Below are 27,841 nucleotides of genomic sequence, written 5' to 3'. Positions count from 1 at the left end.
GAGAACGCTCCCGCTCGTGCATTCTCGCGCGCAGCTTTCGTCATTGCAACGACATGGATGCATCGTGGACGTGACGAGGACGCGCGGCACGATCGACTTTGTCAACTTCCGGAAAGACTGGACGAGAAATATCGATCGGAGGCTCGAATCGGAGGTACGGGGGTGTGTTGTCGCGTTGCCGGGACCAGATGCGTGTGCGGAAATTTCATAGCGCACACAGTTCGTCTTTTCGCGCGACGATTTTGTCGTTAGGGATAATTTGTAACGAGAGGAGTTTGCAGCGAGAGGAAACGGGATGTTAAGGTCGATACAAGGAGCAATTTCGTGAAGATAAGATCTGCGCGACCTATTCTCATATGACGATGTATGTGTGTGCGTGTGTGCGCGCAATACATAAACAGTGCGTGAGTATTCTTGCAGACAAAGTGGCGTCATAAAGCCGCCCGGTCGTGTAGCGGAGACGCGCCGGAAAGTTGCGGACGGAAATGCAACCGGGTCAAAAGTTCCTCTATTTTCAAACACTGCGTCAGACTGGGAACTCGCGCGCTGTCGCTCGCTTTCGCGCAGTTTTGTTCGAATGTATGATGCATTATTTTTACTGTCAGTCTTATTGCCCGACGACGTGGCTCGCGCTCAGAGAAGGTCGAGTTATATATACGGCAAGGGGGGTGGGGCAATTTTACGTCATGAAACTGCACTCTTGCTACATCCGTCCGACTTACGTACATCGACTCGATTATACACTGGGAACTTCCTCTCCGGAGGATTTTGCTACGCAACCTGAGAGAGAGAGAAAGAGAGAGAGAGAGAGAAAGAGAGAAAGGGATCTCGGAAGAAACTTATTTCGACTATGCTCAGCGCATAACACCAAAGTGGTCTATATGGTTTTCTTTGAACGTATCCTCTCGCTCATTAAAAATTAAAAGTTGGAATTAAGTAATGGACTTATGACGACTTTTCATTTCCTCAAAAATGTGAATCTGATTCCTCCTTTTTCCAATGTTCTTTCTGGCTACTTTAATCGATGGAACTATTTCTAAAATAAATTAGGAGAAATATATGGGGGGGAGGGAGCGAGAGGTACAGTCAGAACTCTAAATATTTTTTCTTAATTTTGAAAATAGGGACTAACTTCACGTAAGCTCTCGCGCTTCGTTCACTCGCGCGCGTACCCTCGAAGATTGCTAATTTCCGCGTTTCCAGGTGCGCGTGAGACTTCAGGCGAGATGTCGCGACTGTTCTTGGTGAAATACCTGGCGAGGACAAGCGCGGCTGACTATCGAACGAGTTCGCTACTAGACCGCGAATCTAAACTTCGCCTGCCGCCGGACTACAACGTGCTCGATCTCCTTGCAAACATATCCCGGCCCAGAACTCAACTTCCTGACGCTGTCAATCCGTGCGAGAGGGAAAGGCAGGGGCAGCCTGTAATCCCGTCTATGGAACGAATATACAGGGTGCTGCGATCTGCGCACTCCATACTCTCTAGTTTTCCTCAAGTGGAATCTCGCACAGAGTATGTTCACTCAACGCGATATTATCTTCAATATCGTACGATTTCGCGCAGTACCTTCACTGCCACTTGAAGTGGCGAGTGCCACAGAGTACTCGGAGCACTTCTGAAGGAAGTCGAGAGTGCACTCAAAAAAAATTGCAGTCATAGCGAAAATCACCTAAATACCACGTTAAATTGGTTGAGATTGATAAATGATTGGCAAACGCTGCGACGTCGTATATTTTGCATTTATTCGTATATAACGTAGGTGACACAGAGACAGAATTTCTATCCGAACCATTAGTGAAATTTGGCAAGAAAGTCTCTGCGGCGCCAAAAATTGATTATAGTAGACAAGAAAGATTAATGACGGGAGAGACAGACAAATGTATAATCCGGATCTAACTTTGTTTGCGGATATCATTACTAGAATGCTGCTGCTGTAAATTCCGCGCACCACTCAGTCACGAAATTGGAATTTGGAGCGCGTGGAATTCGCGAACATTTCAAGCTGACATGTATTTGTCAATCACGCGTTAATTATCGCGATTGATTGGTCGACACATCCCAGTCGGGGAAGATCGACGATCCGGCCGAGAAAATTGTTCGATTTTGCAATGTTCCTACGACCACCCAGACATAATTTCACCGACCGGGACTCGCTCCTGGACACCTTGTACAATGGAGCTGCTCGCAAATTCGCGCGCATATCAGACGGGGTGGCTCGCCCGGGCGAATATAATTAAGCTATTCCCCGCGATCAAAGCAACTTTCGGCACGCGCAAGTTGCAACTCTACTTCGCCCGGGGGGCGAAATGACGCGATGAGAAATCCGGCGATGCCGCACACAATGTCGCGATAATTCCGTATCGATACGTGCACGCCTGTCGAGAATATCGCCAACTACACGTAAATTTATCCCAACCCTCGGCCGCTGCATTTAATCCCGCTTAATCGTGCAGATACATATGCGCGATATACTACGTCCGCATTAATACTGCGAGTTCGTTAAAATAAATGACGCGCATAAAAACTGCACGCAAAAATATTAACGGCACACGCGACATTGTGAATATATTAAACATTGGACTCGTTGAATGCCAACGAGATTTTTCAACTGTTTCTCAGCGCGCTCTCTCTCTCTCTTTCATTAAATAAAAAAAATGCTTTGCTGGTGCCGGAATTATACAGTTAAAATTATTAACAGTTGAAATATTCGTTGTTTTTATCTGCTAGAAAGTTGTATGCGGAATTTACAGCGGCAGTATTCTGGTAATATCTGCGAGCAAAGGTGAAGATTATAAAATCGCCTGTCCCTTGTCGCTGATCTTTCTTGTCTTTCACAGATGGCGAACTTCAAAACTTCAACCATCGTCACTAATATAATCACGCTAATATAATCACCTTTTCTTGTACATACAGAACTTATGTAAATGTGTGTTGCTTTGTTTTACCATATTTAATGGAAAACCTAACCACGCACATGTGTAGAAATGTGTTCTGCAAATTTTACTGATATTCTTAAGCTTCTGAATTTAAATACGAAGATAATACATCAATGTTCCTCAAAATTATTCTGTTTAAAGCATTCACACTGTCGGTATGTACATTGGATTAAACAAATATTACACTAACTGATAACTTAAGGGGATGCTGAAGCTGCAAACTTTACCGACAGAACACTGACATTTTTCTGTAAAGTTTACATCGTATTGGTTACATAGAATAATAAATGCTTTTACGCATTTATAATTTACATAGAATTATAAATATTTTTTAATGAAAGTACGTGCAAAAATAAATAAGAGCATTGCTTGATATGTTACGAAAACGAACAAAAAATTTTTAATGTAAAATCTTAAGCTGTCAGCGTAATATTTGCCTAATCCAAAAGTTCCGCAGCTTGTACATACCGAAAATGTGGATGTTCCAAACAGAAAAATTTTGAAAAACATTGCTTTACTTTCGTAGCTGCACTTGGAAGCTTAAAAATATCGAAAAAGTTTGCAGAAAAATTTCTACACATATATGGTTAGGTTTTCCGTTGAATATGATAAAACAAAGCCACACACATTCATGTAAGTTCTGTATATACAAGAAATACGAAAAGAATAGCGTGATTAATTAGTGACGATCGTCTCTGCATTATCGACATTGTTCGAATTCGTCATCGACTACAGCATCCCCTTAAGATTTTACATTGACAATTTTATTTTCATTTTCATCACATATTGAGCAATGTTCCCATTAATTTTTGTACGTACTTTCATTAAGTAAAAGCATTTGCAATTCTGCGCAAGCAATACGACGTGAACTTTGCAGAAAAATGTCAGTACTCTGTCAGTAAAGTTTTCAACTTCAGCAAATCCTTAATCTGAATAGGAGCCACAGAGAAACTTTCTTGCTGAATTTTAGAAATGATTCAAATAAAAATTCTGTCTTTATCATCTACACTGATTAAGCAACCAAAACGTATGCGACATCGCGATACTTGCCGGTCACCGATCGATCTTAGCTAATTTCTCGTATCTAGATGATTTCCGTTACGTTCGACCGCGAGACCACTTTATCGAGTGCTATGCGCGCGTACTGACAAAAAGAATTCCCGTGTTATTATCGCCGACTATCGTGAATCTCCCTCGCATTTGCTCGTCAGGGTCGCCGGTGGTGTTTGCACGGTGCCATAAAAGGCGAACAACTTTTCCAATATACCGAATTGCCAGTCGTCACGCTACTAGCGTTTGCTGCGTTGCGCGTTACCGGGCTGGCTATAGTAACAACGAACAAACAGCCTTAAACACAGTCACGATCGCGCGGCCCTCCCTGAAATTCGAACGCGACGCGGGCTCAGCCTGCCTGGCCGATAACTCGCGCCATAAATCCAGCGGTACTTTATCGCCGTTCCCGGAGAGTTTACGATCGCGATAGCTTGCTCGCATCCCACCTTCCGTTCGCTCGCTCGATTCTCGTGGCGCGTGCAGTCCACGCGATCTCGAATGATCCTGCGAAATCGGCTGATGAATGATTAATCGACGCGAACGAATCGACGAAAAAAATATCACTCCATCTTTAGCAGAATCCTCATATACATCACCCTTCAAGGGGATTCTCCCAATACTAAGAGGAAAATATTCCAAATAGAATCTTTCTCAAGTTAACTTTGTCCTTTATTAACTTACAGCCCAAGTCGAAATTTTGACCCTATGTTGAATCTTGAATTCTACACCGCAGTAGGAGCTAAGATAGCAAAGTAGGTTTAATTCTGATGATATAATTTACTTTTACTTTGATCCTAATGATGTCTGCACGGAAAAAAAAAGATTTGCTAATATATGGACAACTAAAAATATTAATTGCAGGAGCAAATTTTCTTGCTTTCATAGCAAAGTTATTCAGTTGTGATAGCTAAAAGATTTGCTAATATATATATTAGTAAATCTTTTAGCTATCACAACTAAATAACTTTGCTATGAAAGCAAGAAAATTTGCTCCTGCAGTTAATAATTTTAGTTGTCCATATATTAACAAATCTTTTTTTTCCGTGTGAAATTTCCGTTTTCGCTTTCTTTAGCGTCAAAGTAGGTTGTATAATAGTAGGATCTTAGGAAGCAAAGTAGGTTCAGTTGCGAACCTCTATTGAAGCTTTAGCTCCTACATAGAATATATGTATTTTATAAAAATATTTAAAAAATTAATAAATAACGAAACAGAAACGTCAAATAGCATACAAAATATACATTTTATTTGTTACATATATTTCAGACATCATCAGAGTAGGAGTAAATTATATCATTAGAATTAAATCTACTTTGCTATCTTAGCTCCTACTGCGATGTAGAATTCAAGGTTCAACATAAGGTCAAAATTTCGACTCGGAAATGAGTGTCAATATCGTCAAAATAGATTTAATCTAGATTGTAGATTATCTAAGTAGGCTCAAACTATTTTTTAAGAGCGCAAAGTAATATCAAAATTTCGACTCAGGAGTATAAGTCTTAATAAAAATGTCTTGTAATAGGAGAGCTTTCTTCTGCTTCAAGTAACTGTAATTTTCTCTTGATTCAAGAGGAGAAAAATTAGAATAATATCTAATAGATTTCCGATCGATATAGTCTATCTCGTTAAGAAAAGCAATACTTTTTCGTTTAGAATATGACATTGAAGAAAATGACATTTTGCACAATTCAGAGTTCTCTTTTTAATTTTATATAACTTTATATAAAATTAAAATGTTCCTTTTGATTTTAGAAGAATTTTTTTGGAGCCAATTGTATAAGAGCATTCCACTAAAGATAAAATTATATTTTTTGGGTAAGGGATATAATTCGACGGGGGAGAAATGATCGCCTGTTTACTGTCGCTCCGATTTACGCGCGGTAATAGCGCGCAAATGCCTTTTTGCACGCCCCGAAGCGCGAACGTGCCGTGGTCAACAGACGATGGTTACATAATAATTATAATACACAATGATGATAATAATAATAACAATAATAGCTGTGGTGCTATAACTCGTGGCAGCATTACGTTACATTGAAATCCGGTGAATTCCGCAGAGGCAAATACCTCGCGAACGTTGGTGAAAATTATTATGCGCTTACCGTACATCTGCTGAATCCCGTGCCGGTCGTCCTCTGGCAGCTCGTAGTTGGGGCTCAGTCCTTGGTACCAGGGATACATGAGAGCTCCCTGGACCGAGCTGTGCGCCAGTCCCAGGGAATGGCCGAATTCATGAGCGGCCACCGCGAACAAGCTGGTGCCTGGAAGCGCAGAAAAATATTCAGAACTCCCGTCGGGCCCGAGCATCTTATCTGCATAAATGTGTGTGTACGTGTGCAGCGTACGAGGGCGAACACTTCTCGCATTTGTGTCAACCGCGGTATTTGCCGGCGTATCCGTGTGCGCGTGAATGTTTGCGTGCAAACACGCGGAATACGAGACAAGAATGGCAGGAGGAGATCCGCGATTCTGCCTTGCCGGCGTTTTCTCTATTTCTCAGGTATCTCGCGAAGGCGGGAATAGACGGAATACAGTAAAAATGCGATTTTAGCGGCAGGAAGAACAGGAGGACGAGGGAAAGATGGGATGAGACAAGAGAGAGTTACCGCAAGCGTATCCGTCTCCTAAATCAGATCTCATCAGTTTCCTTATTATTATTGAATATGAAAAATATCTATCAAAACAAGAGACATGAGAAATGTAAACAAACAATTTTTAGATATTTTATTGTGCACGTGTTATAAGCATTTTAAAAGATTAGGAGACTGGTAGAGGAAATGAAAAAATTTGATTGTATTAATCAAACGTCTAGTATAATAAGATATGAACGAACCTGATTCTGGCAACTGTTCCCTACTCGTCTGAAATCGTTATCGAATGCTTGCTCGAGTCGCTGAACGTGCGTGTTTGTATGTAATAACCGATTTTTTGGTGCGAGATTGCCTCGGAAGACATCGCGATATCGCGGCCGGAGAAAGCTCCGTATCTATCGCGGGGTTTTCCGCGTTCGCGTGACGAGTTTTCCGGCCAATTGCAACGGGAATTGCAGTCGTCGTCGCCGCAGAATCTCGGCCTTCGTTTCGTTTCGTTCCGACTCGATTCGTCCCGCATTGAGAAAGTACGTTCCCAGATACGAGTCGGCATCGTAAAGTGATCGTGATCCGAGTCGCCATCGGAAAAATTGATAGTATCGCGAATCGTTGCTTGCATCGCTGGGGGAAAATTCCCCGATATCACTGAAATCGAAATTTCACTCGTGACCTCCGATCCCGCGAAATTGCAGCCGTCTCGCGCGTAACTCGCGTCGTAAAGAATCTCTAACTACCTATAAAAATTTTTACATGCTCGAATCTCTCTCTCTCTCTCTCTCTCTCTCTCTCTTTCTCTCTCCCTCTCTCCCCATGAATGAAAAAATATAGATAAAATCCTCGCAGTAACAATATCGCGAACACGCGTTCATCTGCAATATCTTTCCGTGGAAATTGGAGTTTAATCGAAAATCAGATCACACACGCGATATATCGGATACTTCCATTCGTGGTGTACGCTATTGTGTCCCACTTGAACGGATTTTACGCGCGATTAAACGATAAGGACAAAAGGCGCGAAACGCGAGTACATCGTTCCCGACGTTATACGGGACACCCAGCTTCTACGGTGCATTGCGTGAACTTGTAAGCCGCGGCTGCGACAAAGCCGGACTGAAATCGCTCGAAAATAACGCGCGTTTAACGCTCATCGTTTCGGCGCTACTGCGGGTCGAGGAGGTCTTATTCGACGCCGAAATATTACGGCGACGAATGTGCGGCGTTCCGCAACGAGAAAACTTTCGCTATATAACGCGAAGATATCGTCGCCACCTCGGCTTACCGCATCTTCGCCTATCCGTTCTTCATAAGTTTGAGGAGAAGTTCTACTTAGGTAGCGGGAAAAAGTACGGGGTTTTTGGGCTCATCTGCGACATTCCACGGGACATTCTAAACCTGAATCGCCCCCAAACTAGCTGATATATCGCGCGACGTGATTGTTACTAGTGAATGAACGCGGCATCTCCCGCGGGATGGCGGTTTACACCGGTGTTTCGCAAACTACTGCATTCCCGTTTCTCGCTATTTGCAAAGACGACGACGGGGTCGCTCGTTCCCGCGGGTCGACGATGATTAGCAATTCATAACTAGATGGTAACCACTGGATGTCACGTCGCAAATCGGTTACATTTGTCCTAGTCAGGATGTGTCCTGTCTCTCTCTCTCTCTCTCTCTCTCTCTCTCTCTCTCTCTCTCTCTCTCTGCTCTCTGCTCTCTGTTTGTCATTCTCTATTCTCCTCATCTCGTTTCCACAGGGTTAATTTCGAGGAAAGGCCTGCCGCTGACATTAATGACCTCTGCCTAACAAGAATTATTAAGCACTTAAGGGGACAGCGATGCAAAACTGTGACAGTTCATTCGAGCTAACGAACGGCCGCACCGCAAATCGGGGATTCGCGATCAGCGTGGCCAGCGGAATTCAAGCTGCTAACTGCTAACTGCAGCAAAAATGGAGATGCGAAACAATGAGAGAGGAAGAGCGACAGCAAAAAACGGAGACCAGCCGACAAACCGGAAACTCGCTCGCTCGCGAATCACCCAAAATCGCCGAAGGAACGTCGGAGGGGACAGGGACACGTGACGTCGTGACGCCTCGCCGCCGACGGCCGAAATTAGCAATTTGAATACGCATGTAGCGACTGATAATGGCCGAGAGAGTCCTCTCTGCGGCGATGTCGCCCCAACATACGACGGTATAACTATGCTAATGGGAACTACAAATACGCTCGTCTAGGGAGAAGAGAGAGAGAGAGAGAGAGAGAGGGAGAGGGGGAGAGAGAGAAGGAAAAGCTAAGCCAGCATTATTAACGTTACCAATTTGAATCCGGGCGAAGGATATCGGGGCCCGAACAATCCGCCGCGGTAATCCGCCCGGGATGAGTCGGGGCGCGCTTCCGATATCGGGACGATTCGATTAATTGATACGGCTAATTAATAACCGCGACGTGACGGTGATTCGATTAGGGCCTGGCGCAGCACGGCAGAATTAGCCGACGGCTTCGTCAGGCGTGCGTAACCGCATTCGCAAGATGCGGAAGGTATACGTGCACACCCGAGCCACACCGCGCTCTGCTCCTCGCCGTTGTTCTCCCCCCTTCCCTCTCCCTCCCACCGCTTCGTTCATTTTCCATTGATGATAAGCGCGAACGATGCTGTTATCAAGAGTTTTGATTAAAGTTCCGAGAAGATCCCCGACTCGCCGGGACACGCAGCAATGATTGAACTTTGAACGCCGTTAAGCGTCTACAACGCGTGAGTTAAGACGAAAGTTTCGCGAGTACCCGATCGAGAAAATACTCTTCCGTCCCTTCTTTCCTTCCCTTTTTAGGGATGTAAATTATCTCTTATATTTATAAGCACGAGTAATTAACTCGATTTAAGTTCGCGGTGTTTTTTTAGCCATTTTTGAGTCTTGAAGATGATAAGGTGTTTTTATGTGTTCAAAGGCAAATTCACTTTAAAACTTATAGAATTCCAAGAGGCGAAACAAGAGAGATCGGGGGTGCGTTCCGAAATCGATTTCGGAAACTGTGCTTTGAGTTATAAGGTTGGTAGACCCTAAACCAACTTGGATTACATCCCGTAATCGATCAGCTGATTCACGCGATCGACTTTATGATCAGAGAATTCAAGGAAATTTGGCAGCTGTTATTAGAAAACAATTTCATAAACAGAAACAGTCTCGTGAAACGAATCGCGTGAATCAACTGATCGTTTACGGAACGCATCTAGTTAGTTTGAGGCCCACCTTATGACTAAAATGAAAGATTTCGAAACCGATTTCGGAACGTATACCAGGAGGGCTGAGATTTAGAGGAGGCAGGGGGTGACAGAGATCCATCTTGCGAAATACCGCGTCGTCGAGTTTGGCAAAAAAGCAGAAAACAATCGGAACTCGCGCTAATAGAAAAGCAGTAACTAATCGATTACCACCTGGCCACCAGCACGAGTTCTGATTGGCTCCTGCTCTTTTGCTTTCCGCTTTTCCGCCAAGGTGTGAATGCACTCAGGGACTCCCTAAGGGAATAAAGGTTTTACGGCGTTTAAATGGACAGAAGCGCGCGGGAGTTTCGCGTTAGCTGATTGTCATCATTGGGACAAGTAATTCGCGGTGATGCGCGACGCGAATTACGCAATTGAACGAATCCGGATAAAGGAACGTGCAACGGATGTGTATTTCGTGCGCCTTCACGAGGATCGTTCTCGGCGTGTGTCGCGCCTTGATTGAGCGCTAATTAAACGTGCGCTGCCGTGACCTGTTAAGGAAACACCATTAATCATTCCAACAGGTTGCTCGCGATGGTTCGTGTTCTCGCTGACTCTACTGCTCAGGAATCGCTAATCGTCACGAGATGATATCGACGCAGTCGAACGCGTCACAGCAGGCAATAATCGAAGCTGGATCGGCCATATTCTTCTTTTCCCTCCCATTTTTGGGAGGGAAAAGAAGAACAACATAGCGAGAAAGAGAAATAGTAAATGCAACCTGATTACTACACGGAAAAAAAAGATATTGACAACTAAACATAATTTGATGTGTTAGCCATATTTTTTTGCTGCAGGAACAAATTTTCTTACATTGAGAGAAAAATGTATGATATTTAGAACTATAATGGTAAAAACATAAATGATAAAAACTACAATGGTAAACAGTAAAAACATTATAGATAGGAATATCGTTTTTATAGTAAATGTCACCATAATGTTTGTAATATTTACAATATAAGCATAGTATAACTGACCTATGTAAAACTTTTATCAAGAATTAGATTTAAAAATATAGTAAGGTAATAAATATTGAATGGTAAGAGAAATTAACTGTTTTATATAGTCAATACAATTGGAACATTTGGCAAATATAGGTACATGTAACTATATTCTCGAAGTGTGCTTTATATATACATAGAGTAATAAAATGGTGACTATAAATCTGTATTCTGCTATGTCTTCATGTTTAGAAGAACTAAAAATATACGTTTGAAGTCAAAATAAATTATAAAATATAGTGAGATTATAGTTATTCCAACTATTTTTTCTCTCAGTATGCTAAGATAACAAGAAAATCTTCTGCAACAAAAAAGTAGCTAAAGCAGTAAATTATGTTTAGTTATCCATTTGTAGCAAATTTGCTGCGTTAGCTTGCTTGCTGTACAAGCAGATTTTCTTGTTATCGTAGCAAGGAAATAGGTTTCTGCAAAGAAAAAGTAGCTAACACAGCGAATTATGTTTAACTATCCATATATAGCAAATTAGTTTGCTGCTGCAGCAAATCTTTTTTTCCGTGTAGGGAAAAAAAACGGTATCCCTCTTTTCTAATTCCTCATATCTATGTAATTTTCGTTATGACTGCAAGATCGTTTTTTTGAGTGCAGCACGCGGCGCGATCGTCGCGCAAGGCGCGTCATTAGGGTGCGCGAAATCGAAGTTCTTACCTTCCTCGTTACTGTCGTCCTGCAACAACCATATCTCTTCCTCGTCGAAGTGAGCGTCCCCGCCGCGATCCTTGCCTGGGAAGAACGCGTGCGCCAGAATCTGGCCTCTGCCATCAAACGGATATCCATCTCCGTGATAACCCCTGAATAATGCACAGAATTATGCAACGCGAAACAAAATTACTGACCGACGTCGAAATTGCCGTTCTGTCGGCGATCTGCATTTGCAGCCCCGGCCAGGCTCTCGCTCGCTCGCGGAACTGCGTCACGGAATTTTCGCGCAGAATTGCGTCACGTTAGGCGTTATTAATGTCATATATGTGGGAGATCGCCGCGCGGTGATGAATACAATCTCTGCGTGGCCACGTAGTGGCTACTACTCGGCGAAATTTCCAAGACCTATCCGCAAAGGTCGTTACCGAGGCTCGAGTTGTCGAATATTCACGATCTTTTGTTATCAGCGCGGCCTCGTTCATTCCCCGCTGCTCGTCACTAATCGTCATTAAAACTTTCGTCCCTTCCGCGCCGAGATATTTTGGGCCGCGTGTAATAAGTAATTTCGAATTTTTCAGGTAAAGTGAAGTGATTATGCTTTTATACTTTTGCGAAAAGAAGGAAGGAGAAAGATGCAAAAGATCATCGAGCAAAATGGCATACACGCTACTTCATAAAAATATTGTAAAACCATAAAAGTCTGATCTACCGTGTGCTTTCTTTGCTTCCTTTTTTTACCTCCTATCTTTCTCTGACCAAAGCATCAAGATTTAAGTCAGAATGAAATAAAGAGAAAGAGACAAGAAGCAAACAGCACGTTGTAAAGCTGAGCTAACTGTTTCATTTTACCTGAGGAATCCTAACATTATTCGTTACGCAACCTGATGCATGGACTTCTTGCACGAGAAGTTTGAGGACAAAATGTAAAGGGTAGCTTCCCCTTTCACTGACCACAGGCATGCGACAAAGCATTTACAAGTTATCCCTCGACATGCTTCACTTCTTGCGAGGCATCTCCAATAGAAGTCAAGCTCCAATAGACACAAGTCGAATGCCTGTGGCCATCCTTTTCAGTTAATCTTCGCGGTCTCGCGTGGAGCGCTTAGACTATGTACACGTCTATGAAATAAGCGCAGAGATTTCGTGAAAACTCACCGATGGAAGTAGATTAAAATGTCGGCGCGATCGCTGTTAATCTCCCGAAAAGTCAGCTTGGAATTCCTGGCCCAGAGGTCGAGGGCCTTGCTGAGCTCCAGCCGAACCCCGCCGGTATCCAGGCCGCTGGGCTGCTCGGATCTCAAACTATAATAGAGAAACGTCGATTACATGAGACTCGATTGATCCAGTCGGCTTTGTGCGGAGGACATAAGCAGGTGATATTTGCGCAACGCTCCACCAAGACGATCCGTCGGATTCGATAAAGACAGAGCAAACCCGCTGATCGATTGTGCCCGGTGCTCAAGTGTTTGCCAATTATCAATTACCCGAGAACGTGCGATCGTTACGGCGGGGGGTCGCGCGACATACCTCAAGATTATCGAGCCCGAGACTGCGAAGAAGAAACCGCTCTTTTTATGTCGCGTACGTGAAAAGAAAGAGAAAAAGACGAGAGAAGATCAAGTGAACGACGTGCAAACGAGCAAGGCGGAAATACCAATACCTGCACGGAAAAAAAAGATTTGCTAATATGTATATTAGCAAATCTTTTAGCTATCACAACTAAATAACTTTGCTATGAGAGCAAGAAAATTTGCTCCTGCAGTTAATATTTTTAGTCGTCCATATATTAGCAAATCTTTTTTTGCGCGTGTGTGTGCACCGAGAAAAAATACTTGAACATTTATATTTGTGTGGGGTATACAATTTATTTCTGTGAAATTTCGCAGAAATTTTATTTCACCGAAATGTGAACTTTGCTTTTCAGAAATCAACTTTATATCCCATATAAATTTTCAGATATTTTCTTTTTAGTGTGTGCTTATTTAATATCGTTATCGTTTAAACGTCGTCGCGCAGCCACTATGTTGTATGCGTTATATCCGCACGACGAGACATGACGTGTGTGTTAGAAAATTACAGAGTAGGTTACACGGAGAAAAATATTTGAAAATTTATTTGTGGAATATAAAGTTTATTTCATAGAAATATTCGCAAATATTCGCATTTAAAATATTGGTATTCAAAAACCAAAAGAATGTTCAGAGTTAGATACGCATCCTTAGTGCTTAAAAGATAAGAAATGTACGATCATTATTTATTCAGTAGTGCAATTCTCATGTTAGTCACGAAAACGCGTTACGAAACTCCGACTTTCTTTCGCGAAACTCCGTAATTGTGCGACGCGCGCAAGAACACATACCGTGTCCCGTCCTCTGTGGTCTCGTCTCTCTCTTTCTCTCTCTCTCTCTCTCTCTCTCTCTCTCTCTCTCTCTTGGCGAACAGCGGCGTGACTTATTATTTACACGAGGTCGGAAGTATAACAACCGTGAGCCCCGCCGCCGCGGGCCTCGCCGTGAACGTTCGCGAGTTCGGCGTGCGAAGGACACGATGAGTTTCCAACTCGAGAGGGATCATCTTCTCCTCGTCCTGATACGCTCCAGATGCGCGGAATAACGTTCGTGCAGTCGACGAGACGGCATAAATTAAATATCTTCGTGATCGCTCCGCGACGGAATTTGTGTTTGCGATTTTCAGCCGTGTTCTCTCCTGTTACCTCCATCATACGATTTTTCATTGCATTTAATATCAATTCGCAAACATGTACAGAGAGAGAAAGAGAGAAAAAAGAAGAGAGGAAATGCATTTGTTATTACGAACGCGGGTAAACGAGCGCGACGCATAAACGCCATTCGCGTGTGTCAATAACGAGAGCAGAGACGGTTGTGCATCAACTGGCCGCGTTCGACTTTTGATGAAGCGAATTCGATGCGCGTTAATACACACGATTTACGTCAACATATAAACCCGCTCCGATGATTTACATTATTGACGGCCCGGCCCGGTCCGCAACAGCACGGCAGTCTCGGAAACGGCAATCTCGGGCCCCAACGCATCGATAATGATACGCGCATCGTGCATCGACGCACCGCTTCCGCTCGCTCGTGTTTGCGCGTGCCTGCTTTATTAAAACGATCTCCCCCGTACCGCTTAATTAGGCAAATTCGCCGTGGTCGATTCGACGCCGATCGATACCGCGGAACTTCCCGCCAGCCAAATCCGACCACGCCGACTACGTCTTGCACGATTGCGACACATAGCTAAGCTTGAACATTCTTATTACTCTTACTTCATTATTTTCTTTAGACACTAACACAAACTTTCAACACAAAGTATATATCAGAGTTGTTGAAAATATCTATTAAATTCGCCTCAATTTAATAATTGATTTGAGTAAATAATTTCTAATTTAATTTGTTGATAAACTAATGACGATTAATATAAGCTTATTCAATTAAAAAATTTTAATTAACCACTGACTTCAAGAAATCTAATTAAAAATAATTCAATTAACGACTGATTTAGAGGAATTCAATTAAAAACTGTTAAATTAACGATTAAAATGAGCGAAAGTAATTAAAGATTATTCGATTAACGATTAAACATAGTTAATGTAATTAAGGGTTATTTAATTGACAATTGATATAAGCAAATTTAATCGAAAAGCGCAGTAAGACGCTCGTTTTAATCGTTAATTCAACAGTTTTTAATTGAACTCTTTCAAATCAAACATTAATTGAATGATTTTTAATTAGATTTCTTGAAGTCAGTGGTTAATTAAAATATTTTTAATTGAATAGTCTTATATTAATCGTCAATTAAATTCAATAATTAATTGAAAAAGTAATTAATTACTTTTACTCGCAATTCTGGTATATATGCATGTGTTGAATATACATTTTATGTGTATTATATTATGTGTATTATATTATGTGAATATTTAAATATCCATATTTAAAGACCGGAATAATAAGAATGCCCAGAATTGAGTACGTGTTCGGGAATTGGTGCTTCTACTCCATGTTAGACCAAGACATTCTTGCGCTTATTTACAAACGCATCAAACACTAAAAGATCCAGGAACTAACATCTTGGCTCTGATTGGCTAGGCACTCGCGTTATTTACTTAGAACATTCGATGAATGCTTTTCTGCCTGTCTATTGTTGGGAATTTTGCAGAATACAGATTTATCTTGTGTATCGCGTGTGCACAGCTGGCAAAAAAGAGGTCGTGTTATTCGCGGATCTATGCCGCCGCTTTTGGAGTAAATAAACGGGAACACGGGGAGATAATTCACCCGGTATTTCTCGCGCGTAATTGCAACATCATTCGCGCATCCCCAAAAGGCGATCGATTTAAATTTGCGCGAGGGCGGAGACGCGGATCGAGTATATAATGCGCGATACGGCCTTAAGCTGGCTACATACGCGTGGTACATGTATACATAGAAGCACAGACTCTCCCCTCACTCTCCCTCTTTCTCCCCCCGTCCCGTGGCGGAAGGATATTATTTCTCGATGTAAATTCCCCTATCGATCGTCGCGCGTAATGTCGCCCCTCGTCCTCGAGCAATCGCTCCTCTTTTCGCGAGAGAATCGTCCTTGCGCAGGATAACACGTTATCCTCGTGATGCAACGAAGCAACGGAAGAGCACGTAAAGAGATATGAAGCAGAGCAAAAATAATTATATGAGAAAGAGTTCGAAGGGAAGCACAAAGGAAGGAAAAAATCGCATTGCTCTGAATATCGAGGTACATCGCGGATACCTCACGAGTTTTTCAAGCGCGATACCTACACGGAGGGCCAAAATTTGATTGCATTTACATCGAGGAATTATATTAATAATATATAACTCATTGTAATAATAAATTATATATAAAATAAGTACAATTAATTAGAGATATGTGTGGATACAGAGATATGTATAATTTTGTAATAATCATATAAATGATTATATGAACTGATTTTAATTTATAATCACAGAGAATCGTTAGATTTTCTCTGTTGCTATACATTAGTATGCAAATAAAATTGGTTCATATAATAATTTGTATAATTATTATGAAATTACACATATACTCCTACTTGTATGTATCTTTAATTATTTATATTTTATATAATAACTTTTTAATTTTACATCCTTCTTAACATCTTGTTCACTCTTCTTCTGAAGGACTGAGTTTCTAGACAAATAGACAAGCGACACTGAGAGGAGCTGTTTATTTGGCTAATTAAATCTTGTGATTCAGCGCCATATTATTTCTTATCATGGTGAACGGATAAAGGTTAATGATACAGTAGAACATATATACTGTTGACGTTGCAGAGGAATATCAGTTTAACGTAGTCAGTCAAAGTTATAAGCAAATAGTTAATAATAAGTAACATAAGTACATTTTATTTGTATAAATTTTTACTTCACCCTAATTTGCCTCGACTTTTATCTGCATCGACTTCTGTCTTCTCTTAATATGGCCGGGAACCCGATCCCGGCTGTCGAATACGAAGAATAAAGATAACGGTTCTTCGTCTGTATTTAATTATACAGAGAGAACGATTTATTGAATCAAATATATATTTTTTTGGAATAACCCAAACAAATTATTTAATTGACAAAACAAAAATATTTCTTTGAAATTAAGCCGCAAATAAATATTTTTGTTGCTTCAAACAAAATTTTTTTCGATCAATAAAAAAATTCATTTGGACTATTCCAAAGAAGTATTTATTTGATTCAACCAAATTGTTCTCTCTGTGTAAGAAGGGAACTCTCGAAATACAAATCAAACTTAAAATAGGCCCTGTAAGACATAAAATTTCTGTATTTATTTATTATTATGACAATTTTTTATATTAATTACACCACTGAGGAGGGTCAACATTGACCGAAACATGTATAGTGGCTTAAATTTTATACACTTTAAATAAATTTTCTCCTACACTGAGGGAAAAATTACTTTAAAATCAACAAATATTTCTTTGATGGGTGCCATTAACATATTTACTTAAATCTAAATTCTCTTTATTTAAGTCAAATATTGTTTACTTAAATAAGGTAAGCAATATTTGATTTAAATAAAGAGAATTTGGATTTAAGTAAATATTATGTTAATGAAAAGAATCCATCCATCAAAGAAATATTTGTTGATTTTAGGTAATTTTTCCCTCAGTGTATCTTTTGGGAATTATCACTAATTAAAATATTAATTTTACCGCACTAGAATAGTGCCTATGTGTGAACTCTTGCAGGCCCTACTTTACGTTTGATTCGTCTGTATTTGTTTAAGACTTTAGGTTGAAAGGATTTCTGTGTGATGGTCACGGCCCAAATTTGCTTGGCGAAGTTCGTCCGAGTATTTCGTAAACACCCTATACACGCATGTGCATATCCGGTGTATTTCATCTTGCGGCTAACTGTATGGTCCTTGCCGTTAATATCGCGCCTTTAATATCGTTATATTGATTATGCGGCCCATCGGTAATGAAGCATCGGATCGTTATCGCATAAATAAATTCGCGCTTCGATAGCGCGGCGCTGCGCGGAGGAGAATTACATGCGCGGGTATTTTCGGGGCATTTACTTTATTAATGGGCCGAGGGATAGCGTCGGACCCGCCTGAATTATCGCGGCGCCGACCGGCCGGAAAAATCGACCGGAGTTTCTCCTCGTCCCGGCGCGAAATCGCCGAATTTCCGCGATCGACGCGCGCGATCCCGGCGATTATCCGGGAATAATGCGCCCAGATTTCGGCCGCGGAAGAGCCCGAAACGAGGAGCTGCACAAGCTCGCGATCGGGCCGGCTCGAGCGACCCTCCGACGCTCGCATTTTGTTTTCCGTCCCGCGTTTTCCCCGTCACGACCCTTCGACGTTCATCTCCCGCGGCCGTAATTTCACACTGGTTCGTACGATGTTATTGGGCCGTCGCGGGCTTGTTCCGGCGTAATACCCTTCGAGGACTCTGAAAAACGCCAAATTGCGCACGCGGCCGCGCACACATATACACACACACGCACACGCCGGGGGAGGAACGCGCGAGAGCGATGCAAATTCCACGGCGACGAGAAGCCGCCGGGAGCAACGCGAATTTGGCAAACTTCGGCTGCGGCAAGCGCGTCCCAGCTTCCCCCGGAACTTTGATGAATGGACCTTGCTCACGACAACTGCGCGGCGCGATCTAATAAGCCGCGCCTTTCGCAGCTTTAATCGTGATCGTGAGCGTGTAATGTTCGCGTGCACGCGATATACATTCGCGAGCAAACGCCAACATCGCTCTCCTGTGGTAAAACACACACCGAGAGAAATTATCCGATAAGAAACTAACAAGATATTTCTGATCGAATTTTTGTATCCGATCACAAAACATCCGATGAGAAATATCGGTTTATCATTTTCTCATCGGTTTATCTGATGAAATGTCATTATGATCGAAAGTATTCTATTAAATTTAATCGGATATTCTGATCACTAAAGATGTGTGAACTATTCAAATTCGAGTCGAATCAAGTGAAATTCGATTCAAATTCGAATCCCTACACGGAAAAAAAGGTTTGGTTAAATTAACCAAATATCTGGTATGAACGACCCAGATTTCCGATTGAAGTAACCCGAATTCTGTTTAAGTTAACAAGATTTTTGGTCGACTTAAATAGAATTCGGGTTACTTCAATTAGAATTTCTGGATCGTTCATATTCGATATTTGGTTAATTCAAAACTTTTTTTGCGTGCATGACTTGAAAAGTTTGCTATATATTAAGATTTTCTTCAAAAATATTAAAAGAAGATAATGACTTCTAGATAAACTCTTACAGACAACTGTCGGCTCGATATATTCGGGTAAAATTTCATCGATTTGATTCGAAATTAAAATCTGAGGTTCGATTCAACATTAAAAATCTGATTCGCACATTTCTACTAATCATATATAAAAATTCATCGATATTTTGATAAAAAATATCCGTTTGTTAATTTTTTATCACACTGTAAAAACCGTTGTGTTAAATTTAATATTTCATGTATCCCAAATCATCCATTCTCATTTATATGTAAATTTAACACAAAACAAATGTGATAAAAAGTAACACGCATAATATATAAAAACACAAGAATTTAACACTTGAATACCGTCAGGAATCACAGTTTGTGTTAAATTGACATATATATAATGTTAAATTAACTAAAATAAAACGTCACTTTAACATTTGAGAGAAGTATTATCCTATGGTTTTGATGAAATGAAAATGTTAAATTGACATAATCTATGTCTAACATATTAAATATGTCAATTTAACACAACCTGCGATTCCTAACGATATTCAAGTGTTAAATTCTTGTGCTAATTTTTCCCATATTATGCGTGTTACTTTTTAACACATTTGTTTTGTGTTAAATTTACAAATGAGAGTGGATGATTTGGGACACATGAAATGTGTTAAAATTAACACATCGGTTTTTACAGTGCAGATAATTTCTTTCAATGCACCACCAAGTCGACGCCCGTTAGTTTATCCTACGCGGAATTTTCACGCGAATTTACGAGCGAGAGCTACACGCTTCCCTTTATGGAGGGAGTCTGCCTCTCTCTTTCTCTTCTCTTCCTCCTACGCGATTACTAAAAAATTTCAGTGGATTAGCGCCATCGGTCCCACAAGAGAGCGCGGCGTGTTGCCCGTCGACGCGAATTTTACGACTGTGGGAGACACCCAGACCATTCGTAAGCCCGTTCCCAGCTGTGATCGCAATTTTCTTTATTCGCAAGTCCGTAAATTCCGCCGATGCGCGGGACGGCGCCGTCTTCTCGTCGCTGACGTGATCGTAACTCTAATATGACGCCGGAAAGGAAGATACGACTCCGGAGCGCGTATCTCGTAAACAATGTTTATGTATGTGTGGACTCCGTGTCTTCGAAATATACAATTTAAAAAAAGAGAAAACAAAGACATAACTCCGGAGGAACCGTAAGAGTTTGTGGAATACGCGGGAGGCTTCTCGCACAACGATTAAGCCCATTCTACAATAGTAGTAAGCAGTAAAAAGTAGGAAGTAACTTGTCCACAACCTTACTTTAATTCTTAAGCTGTAAGAAATTGAACACAAAACAAATGTGCAAAAAAGTAACACGCATTAATATGTAAAAAATTAATATAAGAATTTAGCACTTAAATGCCGTCAGGAATCACAATTTGTGTTAAATTGACATATGCCAAAATTAAATTGACCAACCACAGTTGATTATCTTTAAGAGTGGTTTGAAGATTAAAGCAAGGTTATGGACAAGGAGTAAAACTAAGAAATTGACCAACCACAGTCGAATGTGAGAAGAATAATCAACTATGATTGGTCAATTTCTTAGTCTTACTTCCTACTTCTTACTGCTTACTGCCATTGTAGAATGGGCTTTAGCTGTGCGTTTACTACGCGCGGATGTTGCTGCGCGTCGCTGCAGCCCGGTTCACTAGCCGAAACGGCCACGAGTGTCGGTATCAGTTATTTTTAATTGAAAAACTTTGGCGAATTGCCGCTCGTTAGTCCTGTCTCATTAGGCGGAGTTGGAGTAAATCGGCACGATCCATCGTCGCTGTCGACGAAAAAAAAGAGAAAAAGAAGACGAAATCTCGACTGACGCGCGCGCATCCCGTTGGTTCGCTCGTTAATTAATTAACTCGCCGGATTATTCGCGTTCCTCGACAGTCGGCGAAAGAAAAAGTCGTGCTCACACTCGACAACTGTCGTCGTCCTCTTCCCGTTCGTTGCCGTGCCGATGTATAATTCGAGCTTCGTAATGGCAGAACGGACGCGAAAGCGGATCGAGGTTTCAGACAGGTGGAGTCGGAAGCGAAAAATTTATGTTCTCGCGTGATTCATTGTTCCATTTGCCGGCTCATTTCGTCCCGTTCGCAACTTCTTATTGTTGCGTGTCTATAATCGCGCGCAGTTTTCAATTCTCCCGATACAATCGTCGCGTGGCCCTCCCTAGAGATTTCCTAGTATTTTCCCAAATGCAGGTTGAATTCCAACCGGAATGCTCAACTTTTTGTCCCAAAATCCCACTGCGACACCAATTGAAAATCCCTCTCTGGTTCCAAACATGAGGTGCTCTATTTACACTGAGAGAAATCATCTGATAAAAAACTAACAGACGGAAAATACCGATGAATTTTTGTATCCGATCAGGAAACATCTCCAATGAGAAATATCGGTTCATAATTTTTTCATTGATTTATTTGATGAAATGTCATTATGATCGAGAGTATCCGATTAAATTTAATCGAATATAAAAATTGATCGGAAATATCCGCTTATTAATTATTATTATTAATTTTTTATTAGATAATTTCTCTCAGTGTATGAAAACGCGACGCGAAGGGGCGTGCGCAAACTGCAAACGAAAGGGAAATCGACACGAGGCGCACACACTCGGATGAAGGGTAGCGATGGGCGCGACAGATGAACGCAAAAATAACGAGTGAATTAGCCGCGACAGCGAGTCGCTTCCGCACGAGCGACACTTTCAATTTCTCGCTGGTTTTTCGTCCCACGTTCCACCGATCGACTGCTACATTTCGCATCGATGCGCCACTAATTAACGCGAGTGCGCGTGTCGCAACAGTCGCGCGGCATTAATTTTCGATAGTGTCACGCACACCTGGCAGTGAAGTGAACGTCACGATAAAACAATCGGCCGACGTGTCGCGACTGATATTTACGGCGCGCAGGCGACGCGGCGAATTGCGAGTGCCGATTATCTGCGCGCGACTTCCGATGAGAATATCAGGAGGAAATGTCGGAAAGTACTCTCCCCCTTCCCTCGAAACGCGTGATAAAGACGTTAAGAAATGGAACGGTAGAGAACAATTTCTTTTCGTTTTCTTCTTTTGTATTTTTTGCTTATTTCTCTCAGTCTAGTATTATCTCGTCAATATTAGCACACTCGATATTAGCTACTCACGAGTAAACGTACCTCCATGAGGTACTCCAATTTCTTTCTGATTTGGCACAAATGTAGAAGTACAAAAAAATATTTAAGTTATATTTTTTCATTTTGGCTCACTTTGGGTCTCACAAGTAGTTTATAGCTTTTTAATGTTCTCACTCTTATCATCAACAAGTGCAACAAAAATGCATAAAAAATAAAATTAAATCGAGATATCGTTAAATAATTTTAACAAAATCGGCATAGCTGAAATACATTTTAAATTTCTTTAGTCGAGATTCCAAGCGAAATATTTCAAATATGTGCTCAATTAGTCAAAAATGGTTTAAATTTTGACCAAATCGAAAGAGAGAGAGAGAGAGAGAGAGAAATTTTAATTAAAATTTTAATTAATTAAAATTTTTAATTAAAATTAGGCAATTTTAATTAAAATTTTAATTAATTAAAAATGTTTAACTAAAATTAGGCAATTTTAGTTAAAATTGGTATAACTAAGACACAAACCATTCTAAATTTTTTTAGCCGAGATTCCAACCGAAATATTTCAAATCTGTGCTAAATTAGTCAAAAATGGTTTAAATTTCGGTTAAACCAAAATCCGGCAATTATAATTAAAATTTTAACAAAATCGGCATAGCTAAGTTACGAAGCATTCTAATTTTCTTTATTTTATTCCTTTATTTTATTTCTTATGCAGTTTTGTTGCACTTGTTGATAGAAGTAAGAACATTAAAAAGCTATAAACTGCCTATGAAACTCAGAGTGAGCCAAAATAAAAAAATATGACCTAAATATTTTTTGTACTTCTACATTTGTGCCAAATTAGAGAGAAATCGAAGTGTAACTTTTGGGTAGGTTTACTTGTCAATATCAACGGCATAACGGACCGAATGAATTAATAAACGGAAGAAGAGTAAAAAATTGATTCGTCGATTTGAAAAAGTACGAAGGGGCAGGATGCGCTTAGAGGATCCCTCTCGTTTCTCCCATGCGCTTAAATTGTTTCGTCCTTTGATAATTTCCCGAGTGGAAAATATTTTACCGACATGTTACTGCGACATTGCGGCACGAGTGTGCTGGCGTAACGTTCGATGTCAAGTGATATTTTGTTTAAGTTTGTGTCGTGCGCGGGGAAAATTCGTGCGGCCGACAGCTCGTGAAGCACCATCGTGTCCGATTTCCAAAGCGCGGGCCGTGTTCCCGATATTTTCGCGCGATATCGCCGGGACGAGGTGACAGCCGGTGACAGGAGATGACAGGCGCCAGGGCGCCTGATGACGCGCGCTTCATGGAAAAATTAATTTATGTGGAAAACACGCACTCGATACTTTGCACCCACCGGCGTGTTTCCTGAATTGCCCAGGTGTTTGCATTAAAAACTACGCGGAAAAACATGCGCGCGCGCGAGTGTGTGGAGAAAAACACGATTCCTTGAACTTTTCATCCGCGAGCTCGTACTTCGAGGTGCAAACAACGAGACCGCGCGAAACGATCGTGTGACAACATCGGATCTCGCGAGGCCGCGAGAGCTCTCGTAGAGAGAAACACACGACGTCGAGAAAAAACAGTGGAAAATTCGCAGTGAGAGGATTACCAATTGACATGCTTTGTCAACTAATAATGCGGTATTGTTCAACGATCGTCAACAGCGACGGCGATACTCGAGAGCGTGTGCGCCGATGGCTCTCGGTGCCATTCCGCTATTTCCAGGGGTACTCGTGATCGCGCGATATATCGAGAAGCTCTTTCTGGCGACGAGATTTGCGGGCGACAGGTCGGAGTGGTCAGGTATCTCGCCGATAGATATCGGTGCGATTTGACGGCTCAGAGGAGTCCATAAATCGAGCGAATCGCCGATTTAGAGGGAGAGACAGAAGCCTCTTGATCAAGAGAGACGACGATGCGAGAGCCCGAGAGCGAGCGAGAAATAGAGAGAGATAGATAAATAGATAGAGAGAGAGAGAGAGGGGGGGGAGGGAGGAGGGATAACGCTGGCGATAAGAGGAGGTAACGGCAGGTGCTAGAAGCGCTTGGAGAACCTCTGACAGTGATTGCGATTCCATTCAGCGTGTCCTCCAAGAGCCATGAAAGGGGATGATGGAGAAGCGCAAGCGGTGAAAGAGATTGAGGGGGTGGGTCAAGGGACACGCGTCCCGCCTAAACTGTCCGTTATCGCCCCATCAATGATCTCGTTAGGACCCGAGAGTGTGTCGGGGCTTGTTGACACGCTTTCCCATCGCGAATGCATTGCCGATGACGCGAAGACTGACCGAGCCTGAAGAAGTGTTCGCCGAGCAGACCTGTGCCATCCATATTGGCGTCAGCTCTCAATTTGAGAGCATACACACCAGTCAGAAATTGAAAATTTGACAAAAGCTGCGAAGCGACTCTCTCTGCTGAATGGACCACAACCACATTCCCGCACAGAGAGAACGATTTATTGAATCAAATAAATGTTTCTTTGGAATGGTCCAAACAAATTTTCTGATCGACAAAACAAAAATATTTCTTTGGAACTAAGCCGCAAATAAATATTTCTGTTGCTTCAAACAAAATTTTGTTCGATCAATCAGAAAATTCGCTTGGACTATTCCAAAGAAGTGTTTATTTGATTCAACCAAATCGCTCTCTCTGTGTAAGAAGGGAACTCTCAAAATACAAATTAAACTTAAAATAGGCCCTGTAAGACATAAAATTTCTGTGTTTATTTATTATTATGACATTTTTTGACATTAATTCCACCACTGAGGAGGGTCAACATTGACCGAAACATGTATAGTGATTTAAATTTTATACACTTTAAATAAATTCCTACTCCTACACTGAGGGAAACATTACTTTAAAATCAACAAATATTTCTTTGATGGATGCCATTAACATATTAACTTAAATCTAAATTCTCTTTATTTAAGCCAAATTGTTTACTTAAATAAGAAACAATATTTGATTTAAATAAAGAGAATTTGGATTTAAGTAAATATGTTAATGAAAAGAATCCACCTATTAAAGAAATATTTGTTGATTTTAGGTAATTTTTCCCTCAGTGTATCAATTATCACTAATTAAAATATTAATTTTGGGGAAAGGTCTACACAGTTTTTCCCAACTTCTATAAAGGCAAGATCAAAAATTGCAGTCCTCCCCCGAATATTTTTCACGGGATACTCCCGTTGTTGCTCGTTGTTCCGTCAACAGACTCGATCCAATTAGCCGAGACAATATTAGAAGCCGGCGTTGATACTGCGGCCGCGATTGTGCGGATAATAGTCGCGAGCGGACCGCCGGGCCATATGCTCGAATTAATTAGCGTGTTCTCGCTATGCCGCGACCGAATAAAATGTAAAACAAAACTATCTAGTACTCTCCGCGTTGGACATAAAGCGAGATTATCATCTGTTATGTCCGTTCGTCCATTTGCCATTGTGGCAATTTAAACTTTCGCGTTTTCATCTCCTGAATTTCTTGAGAATTGCATCGCGCAAATCGCTCAAATCTTATCCGTGAAAAGAAAACGAAGTCATTCCCGCTCTCAAAAATTCGTACGATCGACGAATAATCGGAGCGATTCATTTATCAAAATATTAACGGGCTGTACTAAGCAAAATATAATCTCATCCTCAGCGAGATTCTCTTATTCGTGGTCTCAAGAGGATTCTTCTGGGGGCGAAAGTCTCCAAAAAATATTCTAGCACCTAAAAAAGAAAAGGACTCCGGTTGCAAAGTGCTATTTCCTGTAATCTCATGTTCTAAACGAAAACTTTCATCGCAAGAATATCCCTCCTTTAACAACGTAGACTATTCATCACATATACTATTCTAACTTTTGAAGGAAACTTCTAAAGAGATTCAAGAGAAGTGTGTTCACTTGAAGCAAAACGCCTGCTAGAAATTTATTAAAAGAAATTTACTAAAAAAAGAAACTATTATTATTGTAAAAAATTTCTATCAAAAACAAAACCAGGACCATAAATAAAGAACAAAAATCTTCAAATTTTAAATATATTGCGCCTAGAATGTTTATGATTTGAGAGTAATCTTCTCTAGGTTATATATCAAAGGATTTCGCTAGAGAGACGAGATTATGTTTATATATCGGGTGTATAAATATAGTCTCATAATTGTCGATTCGATTAAATCGCGAAACAAGTTAGCTGAAGTGATTCTCTTTAATTTGTTTTCGCTTTGTTTATATATACTTGTTTTAGCAAAATTTCGCATTAAAGCACAGCTCCGCACAGACTATTTGTACAGTTCCTGGAGGTCAGAGGGACGCGGTGGAAGGTTAATTAACGGCGATCCCACGGGGACAAAGCTCGTCCTACAAAAGCGCGTCCGTCAAATCGAATCAGGTCGATCGGGCGGCGCGCGTGATCGGCATCGCCGTGTTCTCTCCCCGATTGCTCGGGGTGGAACGAAAACCGCGGTTATTTCGGTGTGCAGTTTGCAGGCACGATTGCAGACCCCGCACGCTCATGCCGTGCGTCGTGGTTAACGTTGATCCTTTGTCGCCGCGCTATAGAAACAGGACGAACATTTAATAAGCGCGAGAAGGAGAAAACGTACGAGCGAGCGAATCTGTGATCTGCGTTGTGTGAAAGAGAGAGAGCTTTGATAGAGTCTAAAATAATTTATGAGGCAGCTTGATGGCGTGCTTGAAATATTTAAGGATTAATGGGCAAATTTGCTTTGATACACTGAGAGGAGAAAAATATCTAAGAAATAGAAAATATCTATAATATTTTCACGGTGAGATTACTATAATGATATGTTTTTTCAATCATTATATAAAATATTTTTCACAAACAAGAAAATATACATTTTTTTAAAACCAGCAAATAAATATTTACTACCTTTTTAATATTTCTTCTCTCAGTGTAATATTTCATTTGTTATGCATGCTTTCTAATTAAAAAAAATTGTCATACCAGTGGGAGTTATAACGCGGGAAATCTTTGATGCGTGATATACATTTTCTCTCATATTTTCTCGCCCTTTACGTTACAACGTGTTACTCGACGGACAGAGATGTACGCGCGGATGACGAGAACTACTCTGGTCTACTAACGAATCGCATTTTTCCCGGGAAAACTTGCTGGCACTGAGCCCGCGATCGGGAACCGAGCGAGATTACTTGGCATCGAGGCGGCCCGTGTCTCCCCTACGAACGGTAAATAAATCGACGAACGACCCCCTATTCTTACGGGCGGATCGATGACCCTGCCGGACTCCCTCCCCGACGCTGCGGCTCCTTCTTTAAATTAATCCGTGAGATCGGCGGAAAATTTGAACACGTCCGTGGCACGTGATGCCGCCGGCTCATCTTCGTCCGGCGGATTTTATCGTTCACTTCTTCGGGCGGAAAGGACTTTCTCTCTCTCTCTCTCTCTCTCTCTCTCTCTCTCTCTC

At 41.4% G+C, this 27,841-nt stretch overlaps 1 protein-coding gene across 4 annotated transcripts in view; it reads right to left on the bottom strand.

Annotated features, from left to right (window-relative positions):
* LOC116850127 (matrix metalloproteinase-2) overlaps positions 1 to 27,841 on the bottom strand; it is a 236,249-nt gene that overhangs the window by 30,000 nt on the left and 178,408 nt on the right. For all 4 annotated transcript variants that reach the window (XM_032828036.1, XM_032828037.1, XM_032828035.1 and 1 more), the window contains 3 exons: positions 12,660 to 12,806; positions 11,511 to 11,653; positions 6,094 to 6,252 (listed from right to left, as the gene is read on the bottom strand). In XM_032828036.1, coding sequence (XP_032683927.1) covers positions 6,094 to 6,252; positions 11,511 to 11,653; positions 12,660 to 12,806 — 449 coding nt within the window. The remainder of the gene's footprint in view (positions 1 to 6,093; positions 6,253 to 11,510; positions 11,654 to 12,659; positions 12,807 to 27,841) is intronic.

This window comes from Odontomachus brunneus, unplaced genomic scaffold (assembly GCF_010583005.1).
Source record: "Odontomachus brunneus isolate Ranch 3 - 2012 unplaced genomic scaffold, Obru_v1 Obru_scaffold_134, whole genome shotgun sequence".
Classification (NCBI taxonomy): Eukaryota; Metazoa; Arthropoda; class Insecta; order Hymenoptera; family Formicidae; genus Odontomachus; species Odontomachus brunneus.
This window is presented reverse-complemented; position numbering and strand designations above follow the sequence as displayed.